The sequence below is a fragment of the Cotesia glomerata genome, linkage group LG1 (genome assembly GCF_020080835.1).
Source record: "Cotesia glomerata isolate CgM1 linkage group LG1, MPM_Cglom_v2.3, whole genome shotgun sequence".
In the NCBI taxonomy this organism is placed as follows: Eukaryota; Metazoa; Arthropoda; class Insecta; order Hymenoptera; family Braconidae; genus Cotesia; species Cotesia glomerata.
This window is the reverse complement of record NC_058158.1, coordinates 1,034,250-1,062,119: the sequence shown is the minus strand read 5'-3', so window position 1 is coordinate 1,062,119 and position 27,870 is coordinate 1,034,250. Positions and strand designations below refer to the sequence as shown.

General features: G+C 29.5%; 2 protein-coding genes across 4 annotated transcripts in view; both read left to right on the top strand.

Annotated features, from left to right (window-relative positions):
* Positions 1–10,853, top strand: part of LOC123275406 — an 80,798-nt gene extending 69,945 nt beyond the window's left edge. For both annotated transcript variants that reach the window (XM_044743508.1, XM_044743507.1), the window contains 2 exons: positions 161–2,079; positions 10,152–10,853. In XM_044743508.1, coding sequence (XP_044599443.1) covers positions 161–2,079; positions 10,152–10,304 — 2,072 coding nt within the window. In that variant the 3' untranslated portion in view covers positions 10,305–10,853. The remainder of the gene's footprint in view (positions 1–160; positions 2,080–10,151) is intronic.
* Positions 10,854–13,923: 3,070 nt separating this feature from the next.
* On the top strand, positions 13,924–19,679 carry LOC123275408 (F-box only protein 39-like). 2 transcript variants are annotated; one of them, XM_044743510.1, is made up of 6 exons: positions 13,924–14,247; positions 14,318–14,550; positions 15,664–15,828; positions 15,937–16,163; positions 17,393–17,551; positions 19,320–19,679. In XM_044743510.1, the coding sequence occupies exons 1-6, from the start codon at positions 14,056–14,058 to the stop codon at positions 19,628–19,630; spliced, it is 1,287 nt and encodes a 428-aa protein (XP_044599445.1). In that variant the 5' UTR covers positions 13,924–14,055; the 3' UTR covers positions 19,631–19,679. The 2 variants fall into 2 exon arrangements, with proteins under 2 accessions (XP_044599445.1, XP_044599446.1); XM_044743511.1 differs by lacking the exon at positions 17,393–17,551.
* The last annotated feature ends 8,191 nt before the right edge of the window (positions 19,680–27,870 follow it).

Below are 27,870 nucleotides of genomic sequence, written 5' to 3'. Positions count from 1 at the left end.
ACATTATAACCACCAAGAGCTGCCCTACTTTCCTTATTTTCCCTCTATCCAAATTACAGGCATACATTATAATTATTTAATTAAATAAGGCTTTGCTTGCGCCATATTCACAAAAAGCCCCCGAAATAAACAACTAATTAAAACAACAAACCCTTTTTAGGGGACATGGAGAACGACCTGGATCTATGGAGAGCCTCCGACTCTAATAAGCGCGGGTACGACTTTCGAGCTTTGAGCCAGCCGGACTTCCCTATTCCTGTAGCAGAAAAACTGAAAGCCCCAACGGAGAAGCCCAAAAAGAAGAAGAAAAAAAAGAAGAAGCCGCGGTCCGAATTTTCTACGACAACACCATCAACAACCACTTCACCAATAACTTCTTCTACAACTCCCGCCCCAACAGAAGCAACCCACTGGCGGATCTTCCCAGAGTTATTCGGTTCTCCAGTCCGGAATTCCCTCCACAAAGAGCCCTCTAATTTAGCAAAGATCCATTACGCGGTCGGAAAATACCAGAAACCTTCTATAGGGTCTAGTAATCGCAATACCGATACTGACGACATTTCAACGGGCTACCTGAATGACCAAGTCCCGGGAAAATTGGATCCGCTGTCAAGGAAATTCCACTTCGGGAAGATAAACACTCACGAGAAGGACTCGTTGAATCAACACGAACAGCCCTCGATTTACGACCCGGAGAGGGACAGAGCGATAGTTGATTACCCTTTGGCTGGACGAGCGTATCAAGAACCACCTCGAACTCGTGTGGGCGACAGGTTCGATCGATACCGGCCTTCGTACGTCGGCGAACGTGTCAGGAATCAGATCTTCAAGGATTATCAGGAGCCCGCGGGCTATCCTGGGGAGTTTCCCCGTCAGGCTCCCTACGCCAAGGCCTGGAAGTACTCAAAGTACGATTTGAGCCCGGCTGTCGATCCCTACTACGAAGACGAACGCAGCAACTGGGCCACCAGGTACCGAGCTTGGCAAACTTTCTGGAGACCCATTTTCGAGATTGAAGACGCGGACGAGGCCAAGAGGAGGATGCTCTTTGGAAAGTTTTCTCCTCCTTCTTCTTCTTCTTCTTCTTCTTCTTCTTCAATGGGAGCTCTTTCTGGTGGGAAGAGTGATAAGGCTATGCAAATTCCTTGGCGGTCGATAGACGACTCGAGATCTAAGTCCTACAGCAGGGAACAACTACCAGTTGTAGATAAAACCAGAAATCACTCGGAGTTTAATGAAGCGCTAAAGTCTTCTAAGCAAATCAAGGATGAGAATGTCGCCCTTCCTAAGATAACCATGAAAACTTGGAATAGTTTGACGTCCGATCCAGCGACGTGGCCGTTTAAGCTCTCTGATGCGAAGCCCTGGCCCAAAGATAAGAACGGAAAGTCTTACAACCCCAACGCGGATCTTGTGAGGAAGCTCGGGCTTGACAAGCAAGAGAGACTTTTGGAGAAAGAGGATAAGAAGTTGAATAAAGGAGTTAAGGACAATGACAATTTGAATTTGAATTTGAATTTGAATGGGAAGATAAAGAATCCCTGGACTAGCGACACCAGGAAGATGTGGCCGATTAAAATGTCCCCGAAGATTCAGTCAGTTGGAGCCTGGGTTATGCCCGCGGATGATAATGGCTGGAGTTCTTTCAACCAGCAGCACTTTGAGGATCCTCAATGGCACAAGGGAAAATCAAGTGGAATGACCAAGTGGAATGTTGAGTTTGCGAAGCCAGTTCAGGATATTCAGCCTAAGTGGAAGCAGTTTTCGTATCATAAGATTAATACCCAGCCTGGTGGTAAATCTGGAGCTGCTGAGGAGTCGGTGAGGAGAAATGCGTTCATTGCTGTCTCGGCGGTATCGCCTTCTAAGTATCCGGGTAATGAGTGGAGGAAAAATGATGTCGAGGAGAACTTCGGGGATAATCCGATCAGGACTAATGGGGATATTGATCGCGATGACCCCAGTACACAGTTGCTACACAATCGCTGGCAGACTCAGGTGGCCAGACCTACTGATAGGAGGAATCTCACCGACCCGTTGGAGTATCAGTTAGAGGAACTCAGGCTTAATAATATTGAGGTGAGTAATTTCTAGTTGATATTCATATTGAAGGGTGAATTTATTGGGGGATTTGGAAAATTTAATTGGGAGGTTAAGCTTATTTGAAACTTACTTATGGGTCAAAGGTTATTAATATTATTATTATTTGTTTATTATTTCCTTTTGAAGATTTTCGAAAATTAATAAGTACTAGGAATTTAAATTGCGCGCCTTAATTTTTCAACCAATAAGGAATCGGGGACCACATTTTTGCGATAATTCGATACTAAGTTAAGTTAACTTCACACTTATTTTTATTTCATCTATTTTAATTTAGAGGATTAAAATTTTTGAGAAAATTTTTTTTCATTTTATGAAAAATTGAATTAAAAATAACATTTGATAAAAATTCAATTGGGGATATTTTGAGGGAGTTAAGCTTAATTTATTTAAATTGATTTATGGGTTAATGGTTATTAATATTAATATTATTTGTTTGTTTTTTGAAATAGAATTTTATTTTTAAGATTTTTAACAAAAATTGCAATCGATTAAAAAATTTTTTTTTACATTAAATTAAAAATAACATTTGATAAAAATTTAATTGGAGATATTTTAGGGAGGTTAAGCTTAATGGAAATTTATTTATGAGTCAAAGGTTATTATTATTATTATTTATTTTTTAAAATAAGATTTTTGAAAAACATCTAAATCAATTAAAAAATTTTTTTTAATTAAATTAAATATAACATTTAATAAAAATTTAATTGGAGATATTTTGGGGAGTTAAGCTTAATTGAAATTTATTTATGGGTCAAAGGTTATCAATATTAATATTATTTGTTTTTTTTTTTAAAAAGGATTTTATTTTTAAAATTTTTTTATTTAAAAATTTTTAAAGAAACTTTTTTTTTTGGGAAATTAAATTAAAAATAATATTTTATTTCTAAAAAAACAAATAAATAAATTATTCGGAAATAGCTGAGTAAAAAGGAATGAGAAAAAGAAATAAGAGTTTAAGTAGTACAAACTATATAGAGCGCGACTACCCTAAAAACGTCCGATCACAATCGCTGGTTGATATATTTAATACAAATTTTATATTAAATGGAACATTGATGTTTTTTTTATATTAAAAAGTTTTATCATTTATTTTAAATTATTCCATGTTTTTAATAATAATTATGCAAGTATTCAGTTATTAAAACTTTATATTCAATATTATTCATTTCAACATTTTACAATAATATTTAATTTCATCGCAATTTTTATTTAGAATTATTACAAAAAAAATATTCTCTTTTTATAATAACATACTTTAAATATGATAAAATCGTCTTTTAGTATCCAAAAACTTCAAAATTACAGTTTGAGATAAAAAAAAAATTAAAGATACTGCCAAGAAATTCCAAGAAGTATAATTTGACTAAATATCTGATAAAAAATATAATTTTCTTTTCATATTATAAAAAATAATAAAGTTAAGATAAAAAGTAGCAAGTAAATTAAAAAAACTTACTTTATCCACCAATAAAGCTCTAACAATAGTCCGACCTCGAAAAATTGATAACCATTAAAACAACAAACCCTCTTGATACAGCCAAAGAATAACTGGGACTGTGACGAAAGCTCTCTGACAAAGAGAGAATAAAATTACGAGGGAGTTCCCCGGAGTGCTTCCGGCGAAGAGACACTCGGGGCAAATTTAACGAAAACTCAAACTCTGAGAGTCGAAGAAACTGAGCGGGGTTCTTGCCAAAGTGGACGGGCAAGTTAACGGCGAATAGCTCCGGTTTAGCTTCTTACTCTTTTACTTTTACTAAAACTTACTCTTCTACTTTCTATTTCCTATTTTCCGTTTTCTCATTCACTCCCAGGGCAAAATATATCGGCACACTGTACTCTCCAGTCTTTTTTATTATCCGGAGTGGAAGAACAAATGCCCGGGCCCGAGTTACAGTGTGCGGAACTCGGGTTGCTTATTGTAAATAAAACTTTTACAGAGGAAGAATATACTCCCCCGGTAAAGTATATCTGCGTTGTAGTTAACTTGAGAGTTTGCGATTTTAAACAAAGATTATTTTTTTGGTATCAAGATTTTTGATCCACCGACAAAATATCCCGGACAAAATATCACTGCGACAGAATATTTAAATATATAAATAATCTTTTTCAGATCAATAATATCGAATAAACACACACAAAATCCATGATAAAAGAGCATAACACGATAACAAATTTGTATTTTTTTTAGATAAAATCACGTTCAAATAACAGTTGCAATATTCAAAAATATTAATTATATTATTAAGAGAATAAGCAAAATTTTGTGGTCAGTTTATTTATAAGATAAAATGGGTTTTGATGGTTAAATTTGGTATCATTGGAAAAGTCTTGACTTGAATTTGTGCCTTTTCAAGGTTTCATATCATTCTCACTAATAGTCAATTTATGATAATAAGTATTTACACTGCACTCGAAAATACTCTATCTCTAGACACATAATTAAGAAATGCCCTTGTATCTTGTGAACTATTGACATTTTTAAAGATATAAGCTCACCCCGACTTTACACTCATTAAGACCTTTCATTTGAGTACCCACATCAATTTTTCATATATTTTATATATTTATATATTTATTAAATAATGACGTTTGTTAAATTTTACTGTACTTTTTTAACTATTGACATTTTTAAGGATATAAGCTCATCCCGATGTTACACTCATCAAGAGCTTTCATTTGAGTACCCACATTCATTTTCATATATATATATATATATATATATATATATATATGAAAAATTGATGTGGGTACTCAAATGAAAGGTCTTGATGAGTGTAATGTCGGGATGAGCTTATATCTTCAAAAATATCATTAGTTGACAAGATAGCAAAGTCAATTCTTAATTATTGATATTTTTAAGATATAAGCTCATCCCGATGTTACACTCATCAAGAGCTTTCATTTGAGTACCCACATGCATTTTGATATATTTTTCATATATACATATATATAATATATATAAATATATAAAATATATGAAAAATTGATGTGGGTACTTAAATGAAAGGTCTTGACGAGTGTAACATCGAGATGAGCTTATATCTTTGAAAATGTCAATAGTTCACAAGATACAAGGTCATTTCTTAATTATGTATCTAGAGATAGAGAATTTTCGAATAGAGCCTAAATGAAACGGCACAAATTCAAGTCAAAATCTTTGCAATGACACTAAATTTCACTAAAAAAAATCGATTTTATCATATGACTATCTTGGAAACAAAATTTTTTTATTCTCTTAATAATATCGATTAATATTTCAATTGAACATTAATTAAATTTGAATTTTTCAAATGAAAAAATAATAGATTAACTGATTAAATTAAATTTTTCAATTAAAAATTAATATGTTAATTTATTAAATTTAAAATTTTAATTAAATTTAATTTATCCTCATCACGACTAAAAATACATATTAAAAATAATTAAAAAAGTTTATTAAAAATTAAAAAATCCTCGCACCAGTATACAATATCAAACAAAAGTTTCAAAGCCCAAAGTTATATAAATTTTTTCCATTAAATCACTAAAGCAATAGAAAATTTCCGAGCCTGTACAGCGAATAGAAACTGATCCCCAAACTTCCAGTTATCGATCAGTGATAAAATTTCTCAGTACAGGTAAGTACCAAGTGAAAAGTGGCAAACTCTGGAAGACTCATTGAAGCAGTAACTTGGACAAGTGCGAGGAAAGGCCGCCTGGACGGAACTTTGCCAATCCGAGCGTAACTCGACAACTTTCTTTAATAAATTTTCTTGTTCTCTATTTTATTTATCTGCTTCTTTTTTATTTTTTTTTTTTTTTTCATCAACATTCCAGCGCGTATCTTACATCAGAGCTTTTTCACCCCGAAACTGGAGGTATTTTCACGCTCGAGGTTAACCGAGCTGCAGAAGTTATCCTGATTCTTCACATGCTCATCGTTTATTTTTTTGGCAATTACGCCGGACTGGAAGCACCAAAACGAGGATTAAAAAAATAATAATAAAAGAGGATGATCGACCACCCGTTGCTTCGGAATTGCGGGTCTACCTAATTGCGTTGGTAGTTTCAAACTCACCAAGTTTTTCGTTATTTGGACAAGCGAGCGCCGTCCCTTAAATTACAATAATATTTTTTTCTTTTTTCTTTGAGTTTTTTGTTTTGTTACAAACTTTTATGCTTTTTTGTTGTTCCTCCGAAGTTCCGATCTGCCTCGGACATCTCAGTTATTCAGCGAACCATCAAAGTATCGTTTATACGCGAAAACTTGAGCTCTTATCTTCTTCTTTACCGTCAAGATAATTTATTCCGGTGTATTTTATTTAATTAACGATCTGATATTAAATTAACTAGAAAAATGGTTGGATGATTCTCGATCCTCCAACAAAATATCCCGGACAAAATATCTTAAATAATTAAATTTTTTAATAAAACAATTCAAAAAAATAAATTTAAAAAAAGCGCCATTCGGCCACACCCGAAATGGATAAGTAGATTTCTTGTTTGAATATTGACAAAAATACTATTTAGAAAAAAGGAATTGTAATATATAAATGTTATTTGACGATAAAGCTAAAAATGATTTTTTTTTTTTAATTTTCCCAACTACGAAATAAATTGAAAAAAGTATCAAAAGGCGACGAATAATATATCAAATTGAAGATAATTATGTAAATTTTTAAATAAATTTGATAGATTTAAGCTCTCTTTTACGGCTTAAAAATTATTCGAAGAAAAAGAGCCGAAATACGTTTATTTAAAAATTTTTGAAAATTTTAAAAATCACGGAATTATTTGAAAAAATCATCAAAACTAGCAAATGATAGTTTAAATTGAAGGTAATTAAATGAAGTTTAAGGAAGTTTGAGCGTAACTAATGAGTCAAAATAGTGTTAAAATTTTTTTTTAATTTTAGTTTTTCCAATATCCGTCAAAATTCTTTATTTTAATTTAAAATAATTTAAACAATTTAATAATTAATAATTTTTACTTATTTAATAAAGTAAAGTAATAAAATGACTTTGGTATTTATTACTTGCCTATATTTCTATCTTTAACTATATATCTATCCTTTTCTTTTTTCTCAGCTGTTGACGCGATGTTGTCAAATCTTTATTCGAATAAATGGCTGACGATAAACCAGTTACAAACATAAAATTTGACTTTAAATATTTCAAAAATTATATCGGTAATGTATTATTATTAAATTGTTTTTATATTTTGCAATAATCCAAGTTTCTTGTGTATAGTTTTTTATCCGTTAAAGTTGGGAGGTTAATATTGAAAAAAATAATTAAAGTCTCGACAAAAGTTTGTCCGCGATAAGAGCCCTTGTATAAGGAGATAAAATATGTGATTTTTAAAATTTAATATTTAAGTAACTAAACGGTGAATCTTTTTTAAATTTTGGGATTAGATAAATGACGTATTTATTTATACGTATATTTAATTTCAAAGCTCAAAGTTGGAAATTATTTTTTACATTAAATTCGCTCGAACTTCCTTGAGATAAATTTGATAGATTTTATCTATCTTTTACATCTGAAAAATTATTTTCACAAAATATCCGAAATTCAAAATTTTTTGATAAGGAATAGTATATTACACACCTAGGGAAGTAAAGTAAGAAATGTCTCAGATCACATGTAATTGTCGGCCGAGGCGAAGCCGAGGTTGACAAACATGTGATCTGAGGCTTTCTTATTTACTTCCCGTGGAGTGTATACTATTTTTTTGCTCGACGAAGGCAGAAAGTGACACTTTCGTTTAGCGCAGCGGGCCGAAAGTTGACGCTTTCTGCCCGTCGAGCAAAAAAAAAAATTTTCAAACACCCACAACTCGTAAACTAACTGGCCGATTTTGATCATCTTCGAACTTGATCTTGGTATTGATCCACAGAATGAGCTCACAAAATTTCATAAAGATCGGTTGAAAACTGTGGGCGCAATCCTGCTGACATGGCGCGTTATATCACACATATATATATACATTCATAAACTTTTGAGCCAATGCCATTTTTCGACATTACTCGATAAAATAAAACATATTATGACAAAATTTTCTTAAAATTACGACATGAGACCGGCTACAATAGATAGATTTCTAAAGAAATATACCTAAAAAAAAGTATCAATCCACAGATTCGGTAGAATCTGGCGCCAAGTTCCGTTCAAATCCGTTGTAAACGGAGCGCCAGACTACCGACTGTGTTTACTGTAAGCAGAACGGTATTTTGAGGTTGCAAAATTTTATTTAATTCTACGGTACTTTTTTTTCCTAAATTGTATATATTATAACAGTAATTCATTCTTTATTTTACTGTCATTAATTAATTATATTCACTTATAACAATTAATCTACTTGAAATTACTAAATTTAATCAGCACAAACTATAGCAACGCAAAAATTTCGATCCTGACTTTTTTTCGATGGGCAAAGTGATCTGCCACACTGATAGAAGGATTTATTTGTATTAAAAAAATATTTGTTAATAGTTAATAAATCATTTATTAGAGACCATTTTTTAGTATCAAACAAATATTTCTTAGTATTTAAAATGATTTGTTTGTATTTAATAAATCTGATATTCATTTATTAAATATTAATAAATCTTTTTAAATACTAAGAAATATTTGTTAAGGACTAAAAAGTGGTCTCTAATAAATGATTTGTTAAATATTAACAAATATTTTTAACTATAAACAAATCCTTTTATCAGTGCACAGCCTAAATAATTCGAGAATGCACGGAGGCTAGATATATCTAGCCTCCGTGCGAGAATGCATAGTAATCCTTCATTAGATGGGAAACTACAGTTAAAAAAGATATTTCACAGCTTGCATCTACACCCGCCAGGGTGCGCTGGAATTATATTTACATAAACTGTAGCTTCAAGAGGATAGTTTGTTATAAAAAATGCAGCCAACGCGAGATTTAAGTTGGTACCAATTGTAAATTTTTATTATAATTACAAAAAATACTAAAATCTGAACAAAAACAGTTTCACTGTAAAAAAATCGCGCCAAATCCACGTTCATAAGACTATTAAGAAAAAAAATTTGTTTTTTTCTTTACAAAAAGATATAAAATAAAAAAATTAAAAAATCCAAGTAACCAATATAATTGTTTATGATTTTCGGAAATTAAAAAAAATTTTGTTGTAAATTTAAAAATTAAAAAAAAATGGTGTGCGTCATTGTGTATTTCAATTTTTTGAAAGTCCTAGTAAATAGATTTTACGAATTTCATTAAAAGTAAAATATTTTGCAACCGCGCACACTAAATACGTTACAAAATTTTTTTTTAATTTTTAAATTTACAACAAAATTTTTTTTAATTTCCGAAAATCATAAACAATCATATTGGTTACTTGGATTTTTTAATTTTTTAATTTTATATCTTTTTGTAAAGAAAAAAACAAATTTTTTTTTCTTAATAGTCTTATGAACGTGGATTTGGCGCGATTTTTTTACAGTGAAACTGTTTTTGTTCAGATTTTATTTTAACACTTACTAGCAACCTTACAGTCACTATGTGACTGCCGTGACTTGTGAACTATAAATAAATAAAAGACTAAAAATAATGACGTTTAATAAGTAGAATTTTATTCATTTATAGTTCACAAGTCACGGAAGTCACACAGTGACTGCAAAGTTTCTAGTAATTTTTTATTCAAAATTTAATTTAATAAATTAACATATTAATTTTTAATTGAAAAATTTAATTCAATCAGTTAATGTATTATTTTTCCAATAAAAAATTAAATTTAATGCTTCATTGATATATTAATACATCAATAAATTAAACTTACTACTTACATTTCTACATTGCGCTTTAAATAATAATTTTATTAATTTTTAATAAATTCAGTATTTCTTCTCATAAAATATTTATTAAAAATTTCAATAAATTTATTTATATTAAAAAATCATTGTTATTGCATAATAAATTAACAGTTAATAAATTCTTGTATTAAATTAGAATACTGCCTTACTAATTAAATAAATAAAAAATTCCAAAAATTTGTACTTTTTGTTTAAATAAACTTTGTTTATTTCCTTACTTAGAAACGTAGCGCTCCTACTCAGGCCACTTACATGTCAAACACTCTTAACTCGACGGCGACGGCTACGGCTTCAACTACTAAGGCCGACCTGGAAAAGTCAACAAAAGTCGCCCCCAAGATCGAAAAGTTTCCGTCGAAGCCCATCAAGAAGTAGAAGAGTTTATTTTATTTGATATTTGTGTAACCAATCGTTGACGTGATATGAGAAGAATATTCACACCAGCTCCCCTCCTGATCTCTCATCAACTCCCGGCTTCTGGAGTCCAAATATGTTTAAGGAGGAGAAAGAATTTAAAATTTGCTAGTCGTCGATTGAATATGAGTGACATTACCATTCACCTCATGGATCTTCGGAGTTTTTTTTGTAACATAGAATCTGATATTATTATATTATTAATACGTTCTGTAAATAAATTATTGTATTAAACGGGACGAGTCTAGTCGCGGTATAATAATAATAATAATAATAATAATAATAATAATGATGATATATTATAATTATTAATTATAATTACAGTTAATTGAAAAAGAAACATATTATACAAGAGTGTACACCCATCAACAAACTAAACGTATTATCACGCACTCGATAAAACAAAACGTAACAAATCATTATTTATAAGTATTAAGTTTTAAATTAAGCAAAGCTGTTTATGTCCTTCCCCTTCACTTATGGAAATAAATAATTGTATACGTCCAAAAATTTATTTATTTATCAACTGCACCTTTATCAATTTTTATAATAATTTATTCATTATATTTTCTTTAATAAATTTATTTTTAATTTTTAATGCTCAATTTTTATTTAATTTATATCTATACTAAGAAAATAAGAAAAATTTTTTTTTCTAGAATAGTCATATGATAAAATTGGTTTTTTTAGGAAAATTTAGTGTCATTGTAAAGGTCTTGATTTGGATTTGATTTGATTGTCTCTATCTCTAGATACATAATTAAGAAATGACCTTGTATCTTGTGAAATATTGACATTTTTAAAGATATAAGCTCACCCTGTCATTACACTAATCGAGACCTTTCATTTGAGTACCCACATCAATTTTTCATATATTTATATATATTATATATATATGTATATATGAAAAATGCATATGGGTACTCAAATGAAAGCTCTTAATGAGTGTAACATCGGGATGAGCTTATATCTTAAAAAATGTCAATAATTAAGAACTGACCTTGTATCTTGTGAACTATTGACATTTTTAAAGATATAAGCTCACCCTTTCATTATACTCATCGAGACCTTTCATTTGAGTACCCACATCAATTTTTCATATATTTTATATATATATATATTGTAACAGGGAAAATCGAACTTCCCGGGGTCATTATCGACCCCGATAATTGACGCACGGTAGGTAAGGGTTTTCCCTTACTTTTCGATTTTTGACAAGAGTTTCGACTTGTCACCGGGCGTGCTAATCAAGATTCCCCACTACTGTTCCCGGAAAATGAAGCGGGGCGTAACAATAGGAAAGTTCGAGAGCCTGAGCTGAGGGTTATAAAAGAGCGAGCACGAAAAACATCGAGGCTTTTTCCCTTCTGGAAGCCAGTGGCCTTTTGCCTTTTGTGAATCAGTGACCTTGTTGAGATTAGATAAGTCAAGAGAGTGCAGTTTTGAACGCCGACGATAGAAAGCAACTACTGAGGAGTTTATTACGGTATTTGGAATTAGACAAGCCCTGACCGGAAGCTAACATAGTGGTTTGAGACGACAAGACGCCAAGCGGCGGAGCCAGCCAAGTTGGACCGGAGTATCAGTCGTCGTTGGATAAAACAATAATTGAGTCTCCAGGTATTTTCGATTAATTTAGGCCAAAATTGATTATTAATTTAATTAAGAGGCTGAAATAATTAAAATTAATTTCTCGAGCGGTCATTTTTATATTAGCAAGTTTTGTACTTTAGAAATTCATGCGCCAAGGTCATTTAGCTAGTTTTTGTTATTGGATATTTATTTTAAAAGAATGAGATTAATAGTTTATTTGTGAATTTACTGTAGAGAATTTATAAGTAATTTATTATAGGCCTGTTGGCTATGATAAATTAATTTTAGTTAAGAATTTTCGAGATATAAAGAAAAGTAAATTTGAATAAGAAATGAAAATGCGTAATTAAGTCAGTGAAGGTCATTCTAGAATGTATGTAGTTAAGAGTTGTATTGAGACGCTTAGGATTCGAATAGTTGATGTTTAGAATTTTGTTTAGGAAGATTAAAATTAGTAAATCCTGTAATGAGTTCAGTAGAATTTATTAATTGAAAATATTAGTAGAAAATTTAGTAAGTGAACTAGTACAGAAATTTAGCGATTATGTAATGTAGTAAAATTTATTTGCAGTAAACAAGTGTTGGCGTAAAATTTAGTAGATTATGATAGTATTGTAAAGTTTTGGAAAATTAAATTTAGGCCGGTGGATAAATGTAATTGAATTGTTTAAGTTAGAAAAGTGCTAAATCAATTATTAAATAATTGATTGAATTTAAGGATAATTTATTAGATAAATTCGATAAGAAAATTTGGTGAATTTGGTAAATTTAGTTAATCTGGAGATTAAATCTATTTAAGGAAAATTGGTTAAAATTTTATTTAAGAAAATTTGAGAAATGAAGTTAACGTCCGGTGGATGATTTTATATGGAATTTAGTAAGATTATATGGTATTCCGTCAGGTAGACGAGGTTGTTTATGTGAAATTAGTTCAGATAATTGAATAATTAAGAAGTTTTTATTGGGTAAAATATGTTGTTTGTTATTCCGTCAGTTGGACGAGGGTTTAAGAAATTAAGAATCTAGATGCGTAATGGTCTATGATTAAATTTAGAAATTAGGAATCTAGATGCGTAATGGTCTATGATTAAATTTAGAATTTAGGAATCTAGATGCGTAATGATCTATAGTTGAAAGAATTTAAGGATATTTAGTTGTAAGTTTTGGCAAGTGCCTGCGTAGGTGAGAGGTCCTCACAATTAAGTAATTGATAAGTTAATTTTAAGGGTAATATTATTAAGGAATTTTGTTAAAATTAAATTGTTTATATTAAATAAATAATTGAATTGTTAATTGTTAATAATTGTTTCTCAGTATTAATTTTTCAGCCTTTCTCAACTTCTCACGACCCGATCTTTCCCTCTCATGCTCCCCGGTTTCTGGGACACCGAGTATAAAATCCCAGTGGCGCCCTTTTCAAAGAGGAAAGGGGTGACCAATTGGACAGGGCTAACCACCCCGTTACAATATGTATATATGAAAAATATATCAAAAATGCATGTGGGTACTCAAATGAAAGCTCTTGATGACTATACCATCGAGATGAGCTTATATCTTTAAAATATATATTTATATGTATATATGAAAAATATATATCATATATATATGAATAATATATGAAAAATATATCAAAATTGCATGTGGGTACTCAAATGAAAGCTCTTGATGAGTATATCATCGGGATGAGCTTATATTTTTAAAATATATATTATATATATGTATATATAAAAAATATATCAAAAATGGATGTGGGTACTCAAATGAAAGCTCTTGATGAGTGTATCATTAGAATGAGCTTATATCTTTAAGAACTTCAATATTTAAGAAAGTACAGTGCAATTTAACAAAATTCATTATTCAATAAAACAAAATTATGTTTTTTTATTAAAGAAAAATTCTTTATAATTTTTATAATAAATATTTTAAATCCAAACTTTTATTTTTTTTTTATAAGAAGAAAATTTTAATTTATTATAATAATAAATATATAATTTTTATATAAAAAAATAAAAACTAAAATGAGAAACAAATAAAAGTCGAGAATCAGAGAGACAAGTGAGTAGATGACAGCTGGATTAAAAATAAAGAAGTCTGGTGAAGAGATGATGACAGACACGAGATGTGGGACCAGCTGCCGGAGCTGATACTGACGTTAATTTTTGATCATTTGGAGTGCCGCGATCGGTTCAGCGTCGACCGGACTTGTCGATCATGGCGCCGAGCCCTCGCTGCCCCAGTTCTTTGGCGATCAATCACTATCTTCATCGACAGAGACTTGAGAAGCGACTCATCGCCCACCAAGCAGCTGGCAGTAATTATAAATTATCCATTTTCAAGGTGACTATTTTCTAAGTCATTTTATTTGTGGGTAATTTTGACAGGGCCAGTATGGACAGTATATCAGAAAATTGGAGCTCGCTTGGTCCCGGCCGTACATTTTACCCTCTGAAACTCGGGCTACTTGGAATATTCGCGCTAAAGAAGGGGTTGAATTTATTGCTGTTATTAAAAACAAAGCCGTTCAATTGAAGCAATTTGTACTTACTGATTGGTTCTTTGGTAGCAACTGGAACCACCGGAGCAAACTTTTGTATGCTGTTGCCCATTTTTTGAGGTATTTTTTTCCTATTTAATCTTTAAATAATTTATAAAAAATTTTTTTTCATTTTTTAATTAAGGATTTAATTCAATAAAAAATCTCTTTAATTTATAAAAAAATTCAAAAAATACAATTTTTATTCTTAATTAATAAAGTAAAAATAAATTTTTTAATTTTTGATACTATATTTAAAATTATAAAAATGATTTTTAAATTTTTTATTTCAAAACTTTGTTTAATTTTAAGTTAAACATTTTTTTGATTAAAAAATTTTGGAGTTTTTTTAAAAAGCGCTTAAAAAATTTCAAAATTGTTTCAAGTCTTAGAATTGATAAAAATAATTTCTTAAGAATTTAAAAAAAAAATTACAAAAAAAATTTTAACAATAATTTTTAATAAGATTGAAAATGAAAATCCCTTTTTTTTAATTTTTCAATTGAAAAAAATTGATCAAAAATTAATTTCAAACTTTCTAATTCCATAAAATGAATTTTTGAGTCTCTAAAAAGCGCTTAAAAAATTTAAAAATAGTTTTAAGTTTTAGAATTGATAATAATTTTTTAAGAATTTTTAAATTTTACAATTAAAAAAAAATTAATCAAAAATAAATTTCAAACTTTCTAATTCCATAAAATTAATTTTTGAGTCTTTAAAAAGCGCTTAAAAAATTTTTAAATATTTTCAAGTTTCGGAATTGATAAAAATAATTTTTTAAGAATTTAAAAAAAAATTACAAACAAAAAAATTTTTTAAATAATTTTTAACAAGAATTAGAATTAAAATCCCTTTTTTTTTAATTTTACAATTGAAGAAAATTAATCAAAAATAAATTTCAAATTTTCTAATTCCATAAAATGAATTTTTGAGTCTTTAAAAAGCGGTTAAAAAATTTTAATATCGTTTCAAGTCTCGGAATTGATAAAAATAATTTAAGAATTAAAAAAAAAATTTTTAATAAAAATTAGAATTAAAATCCTTTTTTTTAAATTTTATAATTCAAAAAAATTAATCAAAAATAAATTTCAAGCTTTCTAATTCCATAAAATAAATACAAAAATAAAATCATCAATTTTGAATGAAAACTGAAAAAAAAATTTTATTATTGAAAAAATTCAATAAAATTTGTAGATGTCAGCGAAATTTGACCTCCTTGAGTCTGTTAAACGCCAACCTTGGAGTCAGCGATGTTCTCCGTCTGTTCCGAGCAGTCTCGTGGTCCTGCGGAAATTCTCTGGAGTACCTAGACATAAGGGGAGCCTTCAAAGATTGGCAAGCACCGCACAGTAACTCTAGGTCAATAGTAATCAAGCTCATTTAATCAACGACAATTTAATTATTTTAATCAGCACGGCCCCTTTCAGGGCGAGGGCGGGGAAGGCTAAATTTTAATTACAATTACAGATATCTCCAGTACCTAGAGAGACTCCACACACTGACGACATTCAAATTGGACTATCCGGCGTTGTCTGATCTGGCTCTGAATTCGCTCGCCCTCGCTGCTCCCAAAGTTCTCAGAGAGCTGCATATCTCTGTTCGCGATTCTGATGCGCGTCAGCATACTATTCAAGACGCCGCCTGGCACAATCTTGTTGCTGTTTGTCCTCAACTAACTGTTTCTTACACAATAGGTGAGTAAATACCGTACCAGCCGTCTTATCTGATGGTGATGGATTATTGTTCGAGAAAAAGTTTATTGCTTTGTCGCGGGTACAATTGTTTGCTTGATTAAATTTAACTTTTTTTAAAATATCTTATCAATTACAATTTTTTTCAAGTATTTTTTATTTAATAATAATTTTTAAAGTTTTCAAAGAAATTATATCCAAAATAATTGCAAAATAATCCCTTTATAATCGCCAAGTTAAATTTAATAAAAAAATTCATTTTTTAAACAATTTTTAAAGCAAAAAATTCAAAAAATTTATCTAGAATTTATAATAAAAAAAAAAAAATAAATTTTTTAAACAATTTCAAAAAATTTATCTAAAATTTTTTAATAGAAAAAAAATTAATTTTTTAAACAATTTTTAAAGCAAAAATTTCAAAAAAAATTATCTAAAATTTTTTTATACAAAAAAAATTAATTTTTTAAACAATTTTTAAAGCAAAAAATTCAAGAAATTTTTGTAAAACTTTTTAATACAAAAAAAATTAATTTTTTTTTTAATTTTTAAAGCAAAAAATTTATCTAAAATTTTTTGATAAAATTATTATTTTTATTTTTTTTATTATTATTGCTATAATTTACTTTATAAATTTATTTTAAAACAACGCCGCAATTTCTTCAATAATACTTTTCAATTTCCAATTTTTCGTCAATCAAATAGTAATTGAAAATTTCTAATTATTGCTATCAAATTATAACTAACTATAAAAAATAATTAAAATAATTTTCTAATGAATCAAATTTGCAGTATCAATTTTTTTTGCACAAAAAAGGACTTTAAAATTAAAAATAAAACAAAAAATTGTTATATTTTACTAATTGGTTACATGTTAGTTGATTTTTAACTAAATTTCAACAAAAAGTTAATTATTCAATTATTCTTTTGCTTTACATACTGTTAAATAAAAAAAAAAAAAAATCCTTTCAATTCAATAAAACAATTTGGCAAATTCTTGCGTCTATTAAAAAAATATTATTTTATTTAAAAATATGATCAATTTAAAAAAAAAAAATTTCCATTATTATTTTATCTAGTCTTCAAATTTTTCCAACTGATAAAATGTAAGCTCTAAAAATAAACTAAAAATCTATCAAGTCAATAAAATCTAAAAGATTTTTCCGTAAAATTCGCTGTAAAAATAAATTGAAAATACAAAAGCGAAAAAGTAAATTTGAATAAAACAATTGCAGTAAACATATCGCATTATGAAGACATATCTTATCTGCTGGTTCCAAGCGTGCCTCTATCGCGTTTCCACATGTACGGAGGTCATGTCTGGGATCAAAGCCGCTCGAGGAACTTTCGAACCACTATCGGACTTCTCATAAGTTATTACTCCAAGAGCCTAAGTACTGACTAAAATAAAACAATAATAATAATAATAATAATAACTTTATAATAACAAGTAGACGAACTTTACACGGAAAAAGGAAAACTCAAAAAATTACAGTATAAAATGTAAAATCGGTCCCATCGTAATCAAAACTAGAAAAATTAAATAGTAAAAAATTTTTCGTCATTGTGTAGAGTGTTAAAATTTGTGTGTTGAATATTACACTCTAGTGTGTAGCATTTAACATACTAGAATGTTGAATTCTACACACTAGAGTGTAATATTCAACACAAAAATCTTTAACACTTTACACAATGACGAAAAATTTTTTACTGTGTACAGTTTGAAATAGTATATTACAACCCAAGGCCAGAAAGTTGGATTTCCTGGCGTTCACATACGTCAGGGTATCCAACATTCTGGTCATGGGTTGTATACTATTTTTCTTGCACTTCAGCCGAAAGTACGCAACCCCGCGGAAGGGGTTTTGCCGGGCGTGAGGGGGGCGCCGCCCGACTTTTGCAAAACCGAGGCGAAGCCGAGGCTTTGCTGGTCGGGGCGGGTATAAAAAAAAAAAAATAAAAGTTAATAAATTGAAAAAAAATGTTATTTTAAACTTTACTAACAAATGCTCTGATTAAGAGTGATATCATGCACAGAATTTGTCACAAATATTTAAACTCATTCTCATTACAGAATTTATTTTTTTAAGTTGATTAAAAATTAGTTTTTAATTAGAATTCGACGGCTAAGAAAGATTGAAATTAAATTATTACAAGTTTGTAGAGTACATGGATCGTTTTATAAACATTGCTTTACTAACTATCAAAATATAAAAAAAAAAAGCAAATAAAATTCACAAAACTATTATGTTTTATTTTTTAAACTTTTTATATAAATTATTTGTGCAGTATTATTATTAAATAGTTCATTAACAATGATCTAGTTAAAAATTATTTTTATTTTTTTGACATTTTTTGGTTAGTTTATGCGCTGACATGTTACATACAGACGATGTTGTGACTGTTATATATATACAGTTGAAACTTGCTGTATAGGCCGGTCGCGCCACGAAAATGCGAAAGAAAGCGAGATTCTGTGCTGCCGAGCCAGAAAATATGCGTAGCGCGCATGCGTTAGAGCAGGCCATAAAAGTTGCTCTTCCTGGAGTAAATTGCTGCCAGGAAGAGCGTACTTTCGGCTAGGAGAGCAAGAATTAACATTTTTCTGCCCTCCGGCCGGAAAGTGGCAACTTTCCGGCCGCTGCTCTAAACAAAGTTGCCACATTCCGGCTACGTCGAGCAGAAAAATAGTATACACACCTTGGCCAGTAAATAAGAAAGCCTCAGATCACATGTTTGTCAACCTCGGCTTCGCCTCGGCCAACAATTACATGTGATCTGAGACATTTCTTATTTACTTCCCGAGGAGTGTATACTAATTTTTTGTCCGACGAAGGCGGAAAGCGGCAACTTAGTTTAGCGCAGCGGGACGAAAGTTGCCACTTTCCGCCCGGAGGGCAAAAATATACTATTTCTAAATTCAATTTTTTAATTTAATATTCAAAGCTGTCAATGTAAATATTACATTCTACAATGTTATTCTTATAAAATCTGTAATAATTACAATCTGAAACTGTAATTTTTCTAGTTTTCATCACGCAGCGGTATAAGCGCCACGTTGCATTATATACTGTAATTTTTCGAGTTTTCTTTTTTCCGTGTATGTTTAAATTTAAACTTAAATAATAATTGGGAAAATTAAACAGAGGTTGCATTTGACAGGTGAGGTAATGCTGCAACTAAGAAACAACCGCGAGCAGCTCGACGACCTCCTAGTTTCTTTGGTGGAGCGATGCAAACGGCTGACAAATTTCCAGTACAACGGAATCATCCGGAGCGTGGGAACCCTCCAGGAGATTCTAAACCTCCAGATAGACAACAAAACTTCCTTCCGAACGATCCACGTCAAGCCGAGCACCGTCAATCTCCGGAACCGCGGCGCTTTGGATGAGATAAACTACAATTACAACCACCGGATGCTAGACAGAGGCATTGACTTCCGAATTGATGGTCCCGCCTTAAGTTTCTGCTGATTATTTTATTTTTTGTAGAGCGATAAATAAAAAATTTGTCCCAGACTGATAGAAGGATTTATTAATTATTAATAATTTAATTTATTTGAAGACAATTATTTAATTTATTAAATTTTAATAAATATTTTTTAACGTTCAATAAATATTCATTTGGGAGGAAAGTGCATTTATTAATAGTTAATAAGTATTTATTAATAGTTAATAAATATTTATTAACAGTTAATAAATTGTACTTAATAAATTACTTATTAACTGTTAATAAATATTTGTTACCTGTCAACAAATATTTATTAACATTCAATAGATCATATTTAATAAATAATTTATTAACTGTTAATAAATATTTATTAAATCCCATGATATTAAAAAATCATTTATTAACAAGTTTATGAAGCTTATTAAATATAAACAAATCTTTCTATTAGTTTGCAGAGATTTTTTTTAAGACAAAGATTTTGCGGAGGATTTTTCTAACGAGCTTGCGGCGGAAATACACAAAGGGTTGTTTGTACGACAAGCATAAAATGTTGAGTAAAAGCTCCGGTACATTGATCGCACGAGCACTCGGAATATCAAGTACATAGGGGTGGTATTTCAACCCGTCTGTGTGCATGTAAGTGTAAGTGACACTGTGAGTCCTTACGAATGTCATTCCACTGAGCATAGTACCATTTTCCACATATCTATCTATCTATCTTTCTATATAGATATGAGTAGACATACTCCATTTCCCTCTGTCCGCTCGCTCTACGCTATTGTGGAATTTTAAAAATAAACCTTTGACAATTTAAATCTCTATCGCGCTGGAATGCGCACCAGTAATGATGCCTTCTATGAGTAGTCACATGTTACCGGTAAAATAAAACGGAATTTCGGGTCATTTAGAGCTTTTGCTTTTTTTTTTAAGAGTTTTTTTTGGGTGAGATACTGCTAAGAGGTGCTTTTTTCAGAGAATAGAGAATTATTGAATGGTAATTGAGATTTGAACACTGATTTTAAATTGGATAATCAACTTCTATTGTTTGGTTATTTATTGGGTAATTGTTTTTGGAGGAATTGGTAATTATTATTAATATTATTAATTATTGATCATTATTACAAATATTTATTAGTTGAATTTTTTTTTTCTAATTATTTGATAATTTATTCACAGTAATTATTAAGATGTAGTTCTTTATTATTTTTTAGTAATAATAATAATAATTTTAGATTTTTAGGTAATTGGCTCTTCAGTCGAAGAAAAATAATTTTTCAAAATTAAAGAAAAAATTTTTTTAATTTTTAAAAATATTATTATTATTTAAAAAGTTTTCTTTAATTTTGAAAAATTATTAAATAATAATAATAATAATAATAATTTAAAAAATTAAAAAAAAATATGTTTTCGGAGTATTTATACAATAAAATGAATTTTTTAAGTTAAATTTAATTTAATTACTAAAAATTCTGACTTAAATTTGTACCTTTTAATTATTTTATATCATTTTTAACGATAATTAATTTATTATGATAATTTTTCGAAGTAATTATAAATAAATTAGAGTTTTAAGTTAGATAAAAATTATTCTTGTACATTTTATACATCAAATATTAATTCATATAATTTTCAAATTTTATTACAAATAGGATTTTTATTTTTAAATTTTGTATTAATAGTCAATTTATTTATGTCGAGTTTTTGAAAAAGTTTTGAATATTTTATTAATTCTATAAATTTCTTCATTTAATAATTAATAGTTGATTCTAAAATAGCATTATTACCAAAAAATTCAATTAAAAACTCCCAAAATTATATATTACAATATCAATAATCAAATTATATATAGAGGGAGGGCGGGCAAAATGGTTCACTTTTACATGTAAAAAAGATAATAACTCATAATTATTACTTCACATGTCACGCAGATCGTTAATATTCCCTCAATACATCAAATTAACCCGAATAATAAAATTAGTACCTGTAAAAAATATTAATTACAAAAATTACCAAAATTATTTACCTCAATGCGTCAATCAATAAGCTTACGCTGTCTGAAAATATAATGACCCATTAATAAACAACTAACCACAACTCTGTAAAGCCTGTCAATTAATTTTCCAATATTCAGTAATTAAAAATCCAAAACAATAAAGCTCAATAACAAAATTAATTTCAAACTTAATAAAATTAATTTCAAAATTGATAAATAAAAAAAATAAAATTCCTTCGGGGACAAAGGACCCTTAAATCCTCTTTCAGCATCTCCCTCCAATAGAATACCGATACATGTGTAGAGTTAATATCAAAACTTGCTTAACAAAGTTACCCTATTAATTAAAATTATTATTATAGACAAGGGAGAGAACAGAGCTCATTATATTCCGTTAGTCGAAAGTTACCAAATTGTCAAAGGCAGGGAACGCGCTTAAACTGAATCTATAAATTTTCCACATACGATTATGATTACAGAGTCGCTGAAGGCGGTTGTCTTTAAAGTATCTTTTAACTTAAGGAGATCCACGCGAAGTAGTCAAATTTTTATAACTTCCTGAAAATTTTTAATTTTAATCTACGTAGCCTGATAATTAATAAAAAAAAAAAAATAGTAGATTTCCGGGATATTTAATCAAATAATTAGGTTTTAAAATTGTAATTTTTACATGTAGGTAAATGGAGATTCCACTAGCCGTGTATTTAGTTAAGAATTTAATGCAATTAACGATTATTAAAAAATTTTATTTTCATTGAATTTGATTGAAAAAATAATAAGCTTTCAATTAAAACAATAATAAAAAATTAGGAAAACGGTTGACCCTGAAGGCCATCCCTGCAACTTCCCGCTGATTCCATACTTAGGCGCTTAAAATTGCACCAATGGCGTTTTTGAGCTCTTCGAGCTCAAAAATACAATTTATGGGTTATTTTGAGCTCTCCGAGCTCAAAGAGATTGCTTTCCTATGCTTTAAAGCTCTTCGAGCTCAAAAGTCTGATAGGGATTTGATGACACTATTTTTTGAATTTTTAAACCGCAATAACTTTTGAATGAATAAACCGATTTTCACGCGGTTGGCAACATTCGACGCAGTTTTTCAAGCCTCACAAAGAATCTCAAATTTTGAATTGATCGCGCTATGAATTTTGGAGTTATTCCGAAAAAACACTTTTTTCGGTTTTCTTTCGTTCACGATATCTCTCGAAAGAATCAACCGATTTTGACCAGATTAACGGCAATCGACGTGGTATTCAAAGGTAAAGAGCTGATTAGTTTTTGGAGTTGATCGATAAAGCCGTTTGAAAGTTATTCCAAAAAAACCACATTCGAAAAAAATTTTTTTTTCAGTTTTTTGAAGATTTCTCAAAATCTATTGATCTGAATCGGTCCAAATAGTTTTCAAAATCTAAGTTTGGTCAAGCCCTTTCGAATGGCACCATCCGCGATGAAATCGGTCAAGTCGTTCAAAAGTTATAAGCGGTTCACATACTTTCACACACACACACACACACACACACACACACACACACACACACACACACACACACACACACATACATACATACAGACGCCATGACAACCTCGCGGGGATAGTCAGGGAAGCTTCCTGTGACCTTCAAACGTCGAGATTTGATGAAAACTCGATTTTTGCAAAACGGGGTGAAAACAATAACTTCCCGATTTTTGAAAATCTTCGATTTTCTTAGCGGGAAGTTAAAAAACGTCACCCGAAATGGAAGGTAGATTTCATAGAATGAATTATCGTCTTGTCTCAATAAGTTTCGTCTCATGACATTGAATGAAAGTTATTTTAACATACAGTAGTACACTGAAAAAAAAAAAAAGTTTGGAAAATCCAAAAGTGCACGCCTCATAACGCTCACTCATTTCTTAAGAAAAAAATTAATTTTGTAATTGATTAAAAAAAAAAAAAAAATTATAATTAAGTAATTTCTTACAGAGTATTTTTTATTTTTTTTTTAAATATCGGCGCCCTTTTTTTTGTCATATGCGCACGCAGTCTAAAAAAATCTAGCTTGATCAAGTAGCGCCAGAGTTTTCACATGACAAATAAGAAAAGTTCATTTGGCTTTGTACGGTTGTATCGTAGTGAATTTTAATAAAAATTCAATTAAAAAAAAAAATACGTAAACTAGGCCACTGATATGAAATACGGACCCAGTTCATTGAATTCTTAAACTAATTAAAAAGGTCCGGTCTTGAAATATCAAATTGTCGAAGGATTTCGCTCATTTCAAGGTTTATGCAAGCTCATTGTCCAAGAAATCTATATACTAAATTTCATTAGGATCTGTTGAGAATTTTCGATAGAATAACATTCATAAGTCGGTTGTACTACACATAGTCTGAAAATGGTTCAATTGCACTCTTAACTTTGATGAAATAACTAAAAATGGTCAAAATATTAATGTTATACACGTTAAATTAAAGCTAATTCCATGAACTTTCACATAAAATCATCAAAAATTAGCTATCTCTTTTCAATCGAAAGTTATACATCAATGAAGTCACCAAAAGTGTAATTTTCACTTTTTTTTGATAATTCTTAAGAGCCTACCATTTCTCAACTTTTAGTTATTAATTAATTTTAAGATGTAAAGTAAAAGACCCAGTAATTGACACTGGTCTAGTTGTTAGACACTTGCAATTTTATTTCAATTAAAAAAATAAAATATTCTTAAAAAATGAATTATCTTAAAATTAATAATCTATTTTCTGTCTTCTTTTGTATTAATACTGTTTATATTTAATTTCTCTCCCACTTTTTGTAATATCAACGTGTACAAAGCCGTTTGGCGTTTAAAATATAAAAAATATAAATATAATTCAAAAATTATATTTACTAATTTATCAAAGTTGATTTGTATTTTTCAATTAAAATAAAATTGCAATTGTCAATAACTAGGCCAGTATCAATAACTGGGTCTTTCAATTTATAATAAAAGTATATCTACGGATTATTTTTTTTAGACATTCTTTACACTAAACTAAATCTATAAATTTGCAACATACGATTATACACGGAAATAAAATTGAAGGAGTTTTTACTAATTTACTATTGTAATTTTTACTAAATAAAAGAGTAACGGTGGACTATACTTCTTATTTAGTAATTTTTACGATCTACTATTGTAAATTTTATCCAACAAATAAGACAAGCAAGAGTCTTAAAAAGTCGAATACTATAGAGCAAATTATACAATATGTGTTTGTGAACTTTACAATTCAACTATTGTAAAAATTCACAGTTGGTTTTTTTAAAAGAAATATTAGGGAGGGAGAGAGATAGAAGAGTGGACTAATTGGTACCTGTACAGTAATCGAAAAAAGAAACCGACATTTTCGTGCTATCTGGGAATCGAACCCAGAACTCTGTGTTGGCAGCCAGAGACTCTCCCTCTACGCTACCTGAGGTAAACTAAGACACATATCCTTTAACATTTACATAAACTCGGAGTCTAGCGCTATGCACGGCCATCACTCACACTAATTGAGAAACATTCCAATGAGCCTTTTTCCTGAGAGTAGTACAGCGAACGTGCCACGAGAGGCAGCACTCGTAGTAGGGACAGACATAATAGTATATTACACACCTAGGGAAGTAAAGTAAGAAATGTCTCAGATCACATGTAATTGTTGGCCGAGGCGAAGCCGAGGTCAACAAACATGTGATCTGAGGCTTTCTTATTTACTTCCCGAGGAGTGTATACTATTTTTTTGTCCGACGAAGGCGGAAAGCGGCAACTTAGTTTAGCGCAGCGGGACGAAAGTTGCCACTTTCCGCCCGGAGGGCAAAAAAATATTTTCATTTAAGACAGTGTTATTTACGCTATATTATTTTATTATTTAAAAATAATATTTAAACACAAAAAAATTTTTTTAATAACCACTATGCCAACAAAACATTGTAGTTTTGCAAAGTGTACGTCGGATAATCGCTATCCAGAAGAAAATCTGTTTTTTATACCATTTGTAAAACCTCATATCGACGAGGTTAGATTCCAATAAAAGATTACGAAATTATAAAGTTCTAAATAACTAATAAACTAATTACTTAGAATCATCAATTACATGTTTTCAAAATTATTTTTGAAATTAATTAAATGAATAAAAATGAATAGCAAATTTTTTTCACACACTGATAGAAGGATTTATTTGTACCAAAAATATTTGTTAATGGTTAACAAATCATTTATTAGAGACCACTTTTAGTATTAAACAAATATTTCTTAGTATTTAAAATGATTTGTTTGTATTTAATAAATCTGATGTTCATTTATTGAATATTAATAAATCTTTTAAATACTAAGAAATATTCATTAAGGATTAAAAAGTGGTTTCTAATAAATGATTTGTTAAATATTAAAAAATATTTTTAACTAGAAACAAATCCTTCTATTAGTGCAGTTATTGGATATAAATTAAAATGACATATAACCTCTGTCTGTTACTTAATCGTATTCATTTATTACATATAATAACGTTTATTTATTACCATTTATATTTCATTCATATTTCACTCTAAAATAAATCTTAAATTTATAATTATTTTCAATTTCTCTTGTTACAGTTTGAATTTACCGCTAGTTTTTTACTAGAGTTTGTATACTAACCTGTCAATTAATTCATTTTTTTTTCCGGTAACTTTTAAGTTACGGCACGCAAACCAACGTTTTAATGTGACAACATTATTGTCTTTTACGGTTGCAAATTTTAATTTTGCTTCAGGAACGTCGTCTTCGGTCAAAAACATGTTTTTTATAAGTCCACTTTACTATGTGATTAAATGGAGCTCTGACAATGTTTGTCCCTACCGAACTACTAGCGCCGCTAGTGAGTAATTTTTCGTACTTCAGGAAAAAGGCTCATTCAACTATTGTAAAATTTGCTATAGTTCTATTGGAAAGATACAGAGGCAGCACTGGAAATTTTCATCTCTTACTTTTTACAATAGTAATATCGTATTTTTTCATGAATAAATAGTATTTTTTCTTCTAAAATATTTGAAAATTAATAGTAATCAAAGTATAGTCCAGCTTTACAATAGTTGTATCGTAAATTTTCCCAGAAATTTTTTCCCGTGTAATTACAGAGTCGCTGAAGGCGGTTGTCTTCAAAGTATTTTTTAAATAATTTTATTTTCATCTTTCTTCTTCTATTCCAGTTTAAATAAGGATAAGCATAACAGAAGGAAGTGCCGCGTATTAAATCCATTACACGGGACTCTTATTGCGATGTCATTGCACGTACTTGACACGCCCATTAAATTACATTCCATATGGCACCATCGCAAAGATACGAAATAGGAGAAACGAATCTTCTTAATATAACTGGATATATATATATGTATATATTTATATATAAAGCGATAGTATGAATCGCAGGATCCGTACGGATAAGTACTGCATCCCGCGATACACTTCCCTTCTAGCGGTTGAATACCCTACACCCTTTCCCTCAAGACGAGCTTTAAATGGAACTCGAAAAAATTTCAAGCTTTATCTTCTCGTAGATCTGAAAGCAATGAGGATTTTTATTTTCGGGGAAAAGAATAAAAAAAAAAACAGTACATGAATATAAAGTGTCTTTTTGTGGGAATCTTGCTGCTTTTTATTAAGGTCGATTCTATTGCCGAGTCAATTTTATATTCATCTTGGTTATTACCTTCCAGAGATCAATCCCGTACGTTCGCTCTGCTTTGCTGACAAGTCCTTTGTAATTTACATTACTTTTACTGCTATTTTATGCGTGTAATGTAAATTTTTTTTTCTTATTTAATATTAAACTTTGACTCACATGGATTTTAATGAAATTTAAATATATGTAAATATAGAAAATTTATACTAGATTTAAGAATAAATATTTGAGCGCGGTGGAAAAAATTCTCAGACTCTCTGGCGGTGTGAATGATTTGCTGTGAAATTTTTATACCGCAAGAAAGTCAGTTTATTTTCTGAGACGTGAATAAATTTCATTATTTCTGAACTGTAAATTTTATATGTCGGGTGGTAAAGTGATCTGACAAATTTTTTAAATTTTATTTCAATTTGATTAAATTTGGGAAAATTTATTTTACTTCTCTTTGATTATAAAATATTAATACAAAATTAAATATAAATAGATTTATTTTCTATTAAAAAACTTAAATTAATAATAAATAGATTTTTACATGATACTAAAGTCAACATTTGATAATTTTTTTTTTATTTTAGTATAAGAAATTATTATTCCTAATTTTTAGATAAA

What these genes read in the sequence shown, in the direction of transcription:
- LOC123275408 (XM_044743510.1), top strand. Translation starts at nt 14,056, where the DNA reads ATGTGGGACCAGCTGCCGGAGCTGATACTGACGTTAATTTTTGATCAT. An exon ending in CGCCCACCAAGCAGCTGGCA is followed by an intron (nt 14,248 to 14,317) that starts GTAATTATAAAT and finishes TAATTTTGACAG; the next exon opens with GGCCAGTATGGACAGTATAT. An exon ending in GCACCGCACAGTAACTCTAG is followed by an intron (nt 15,829 to 15,936) that starts GTCAATAGTAAT and finishes TTACAATTACAG; the next exon opens with ATATCTCCAGTACCTAGAGA.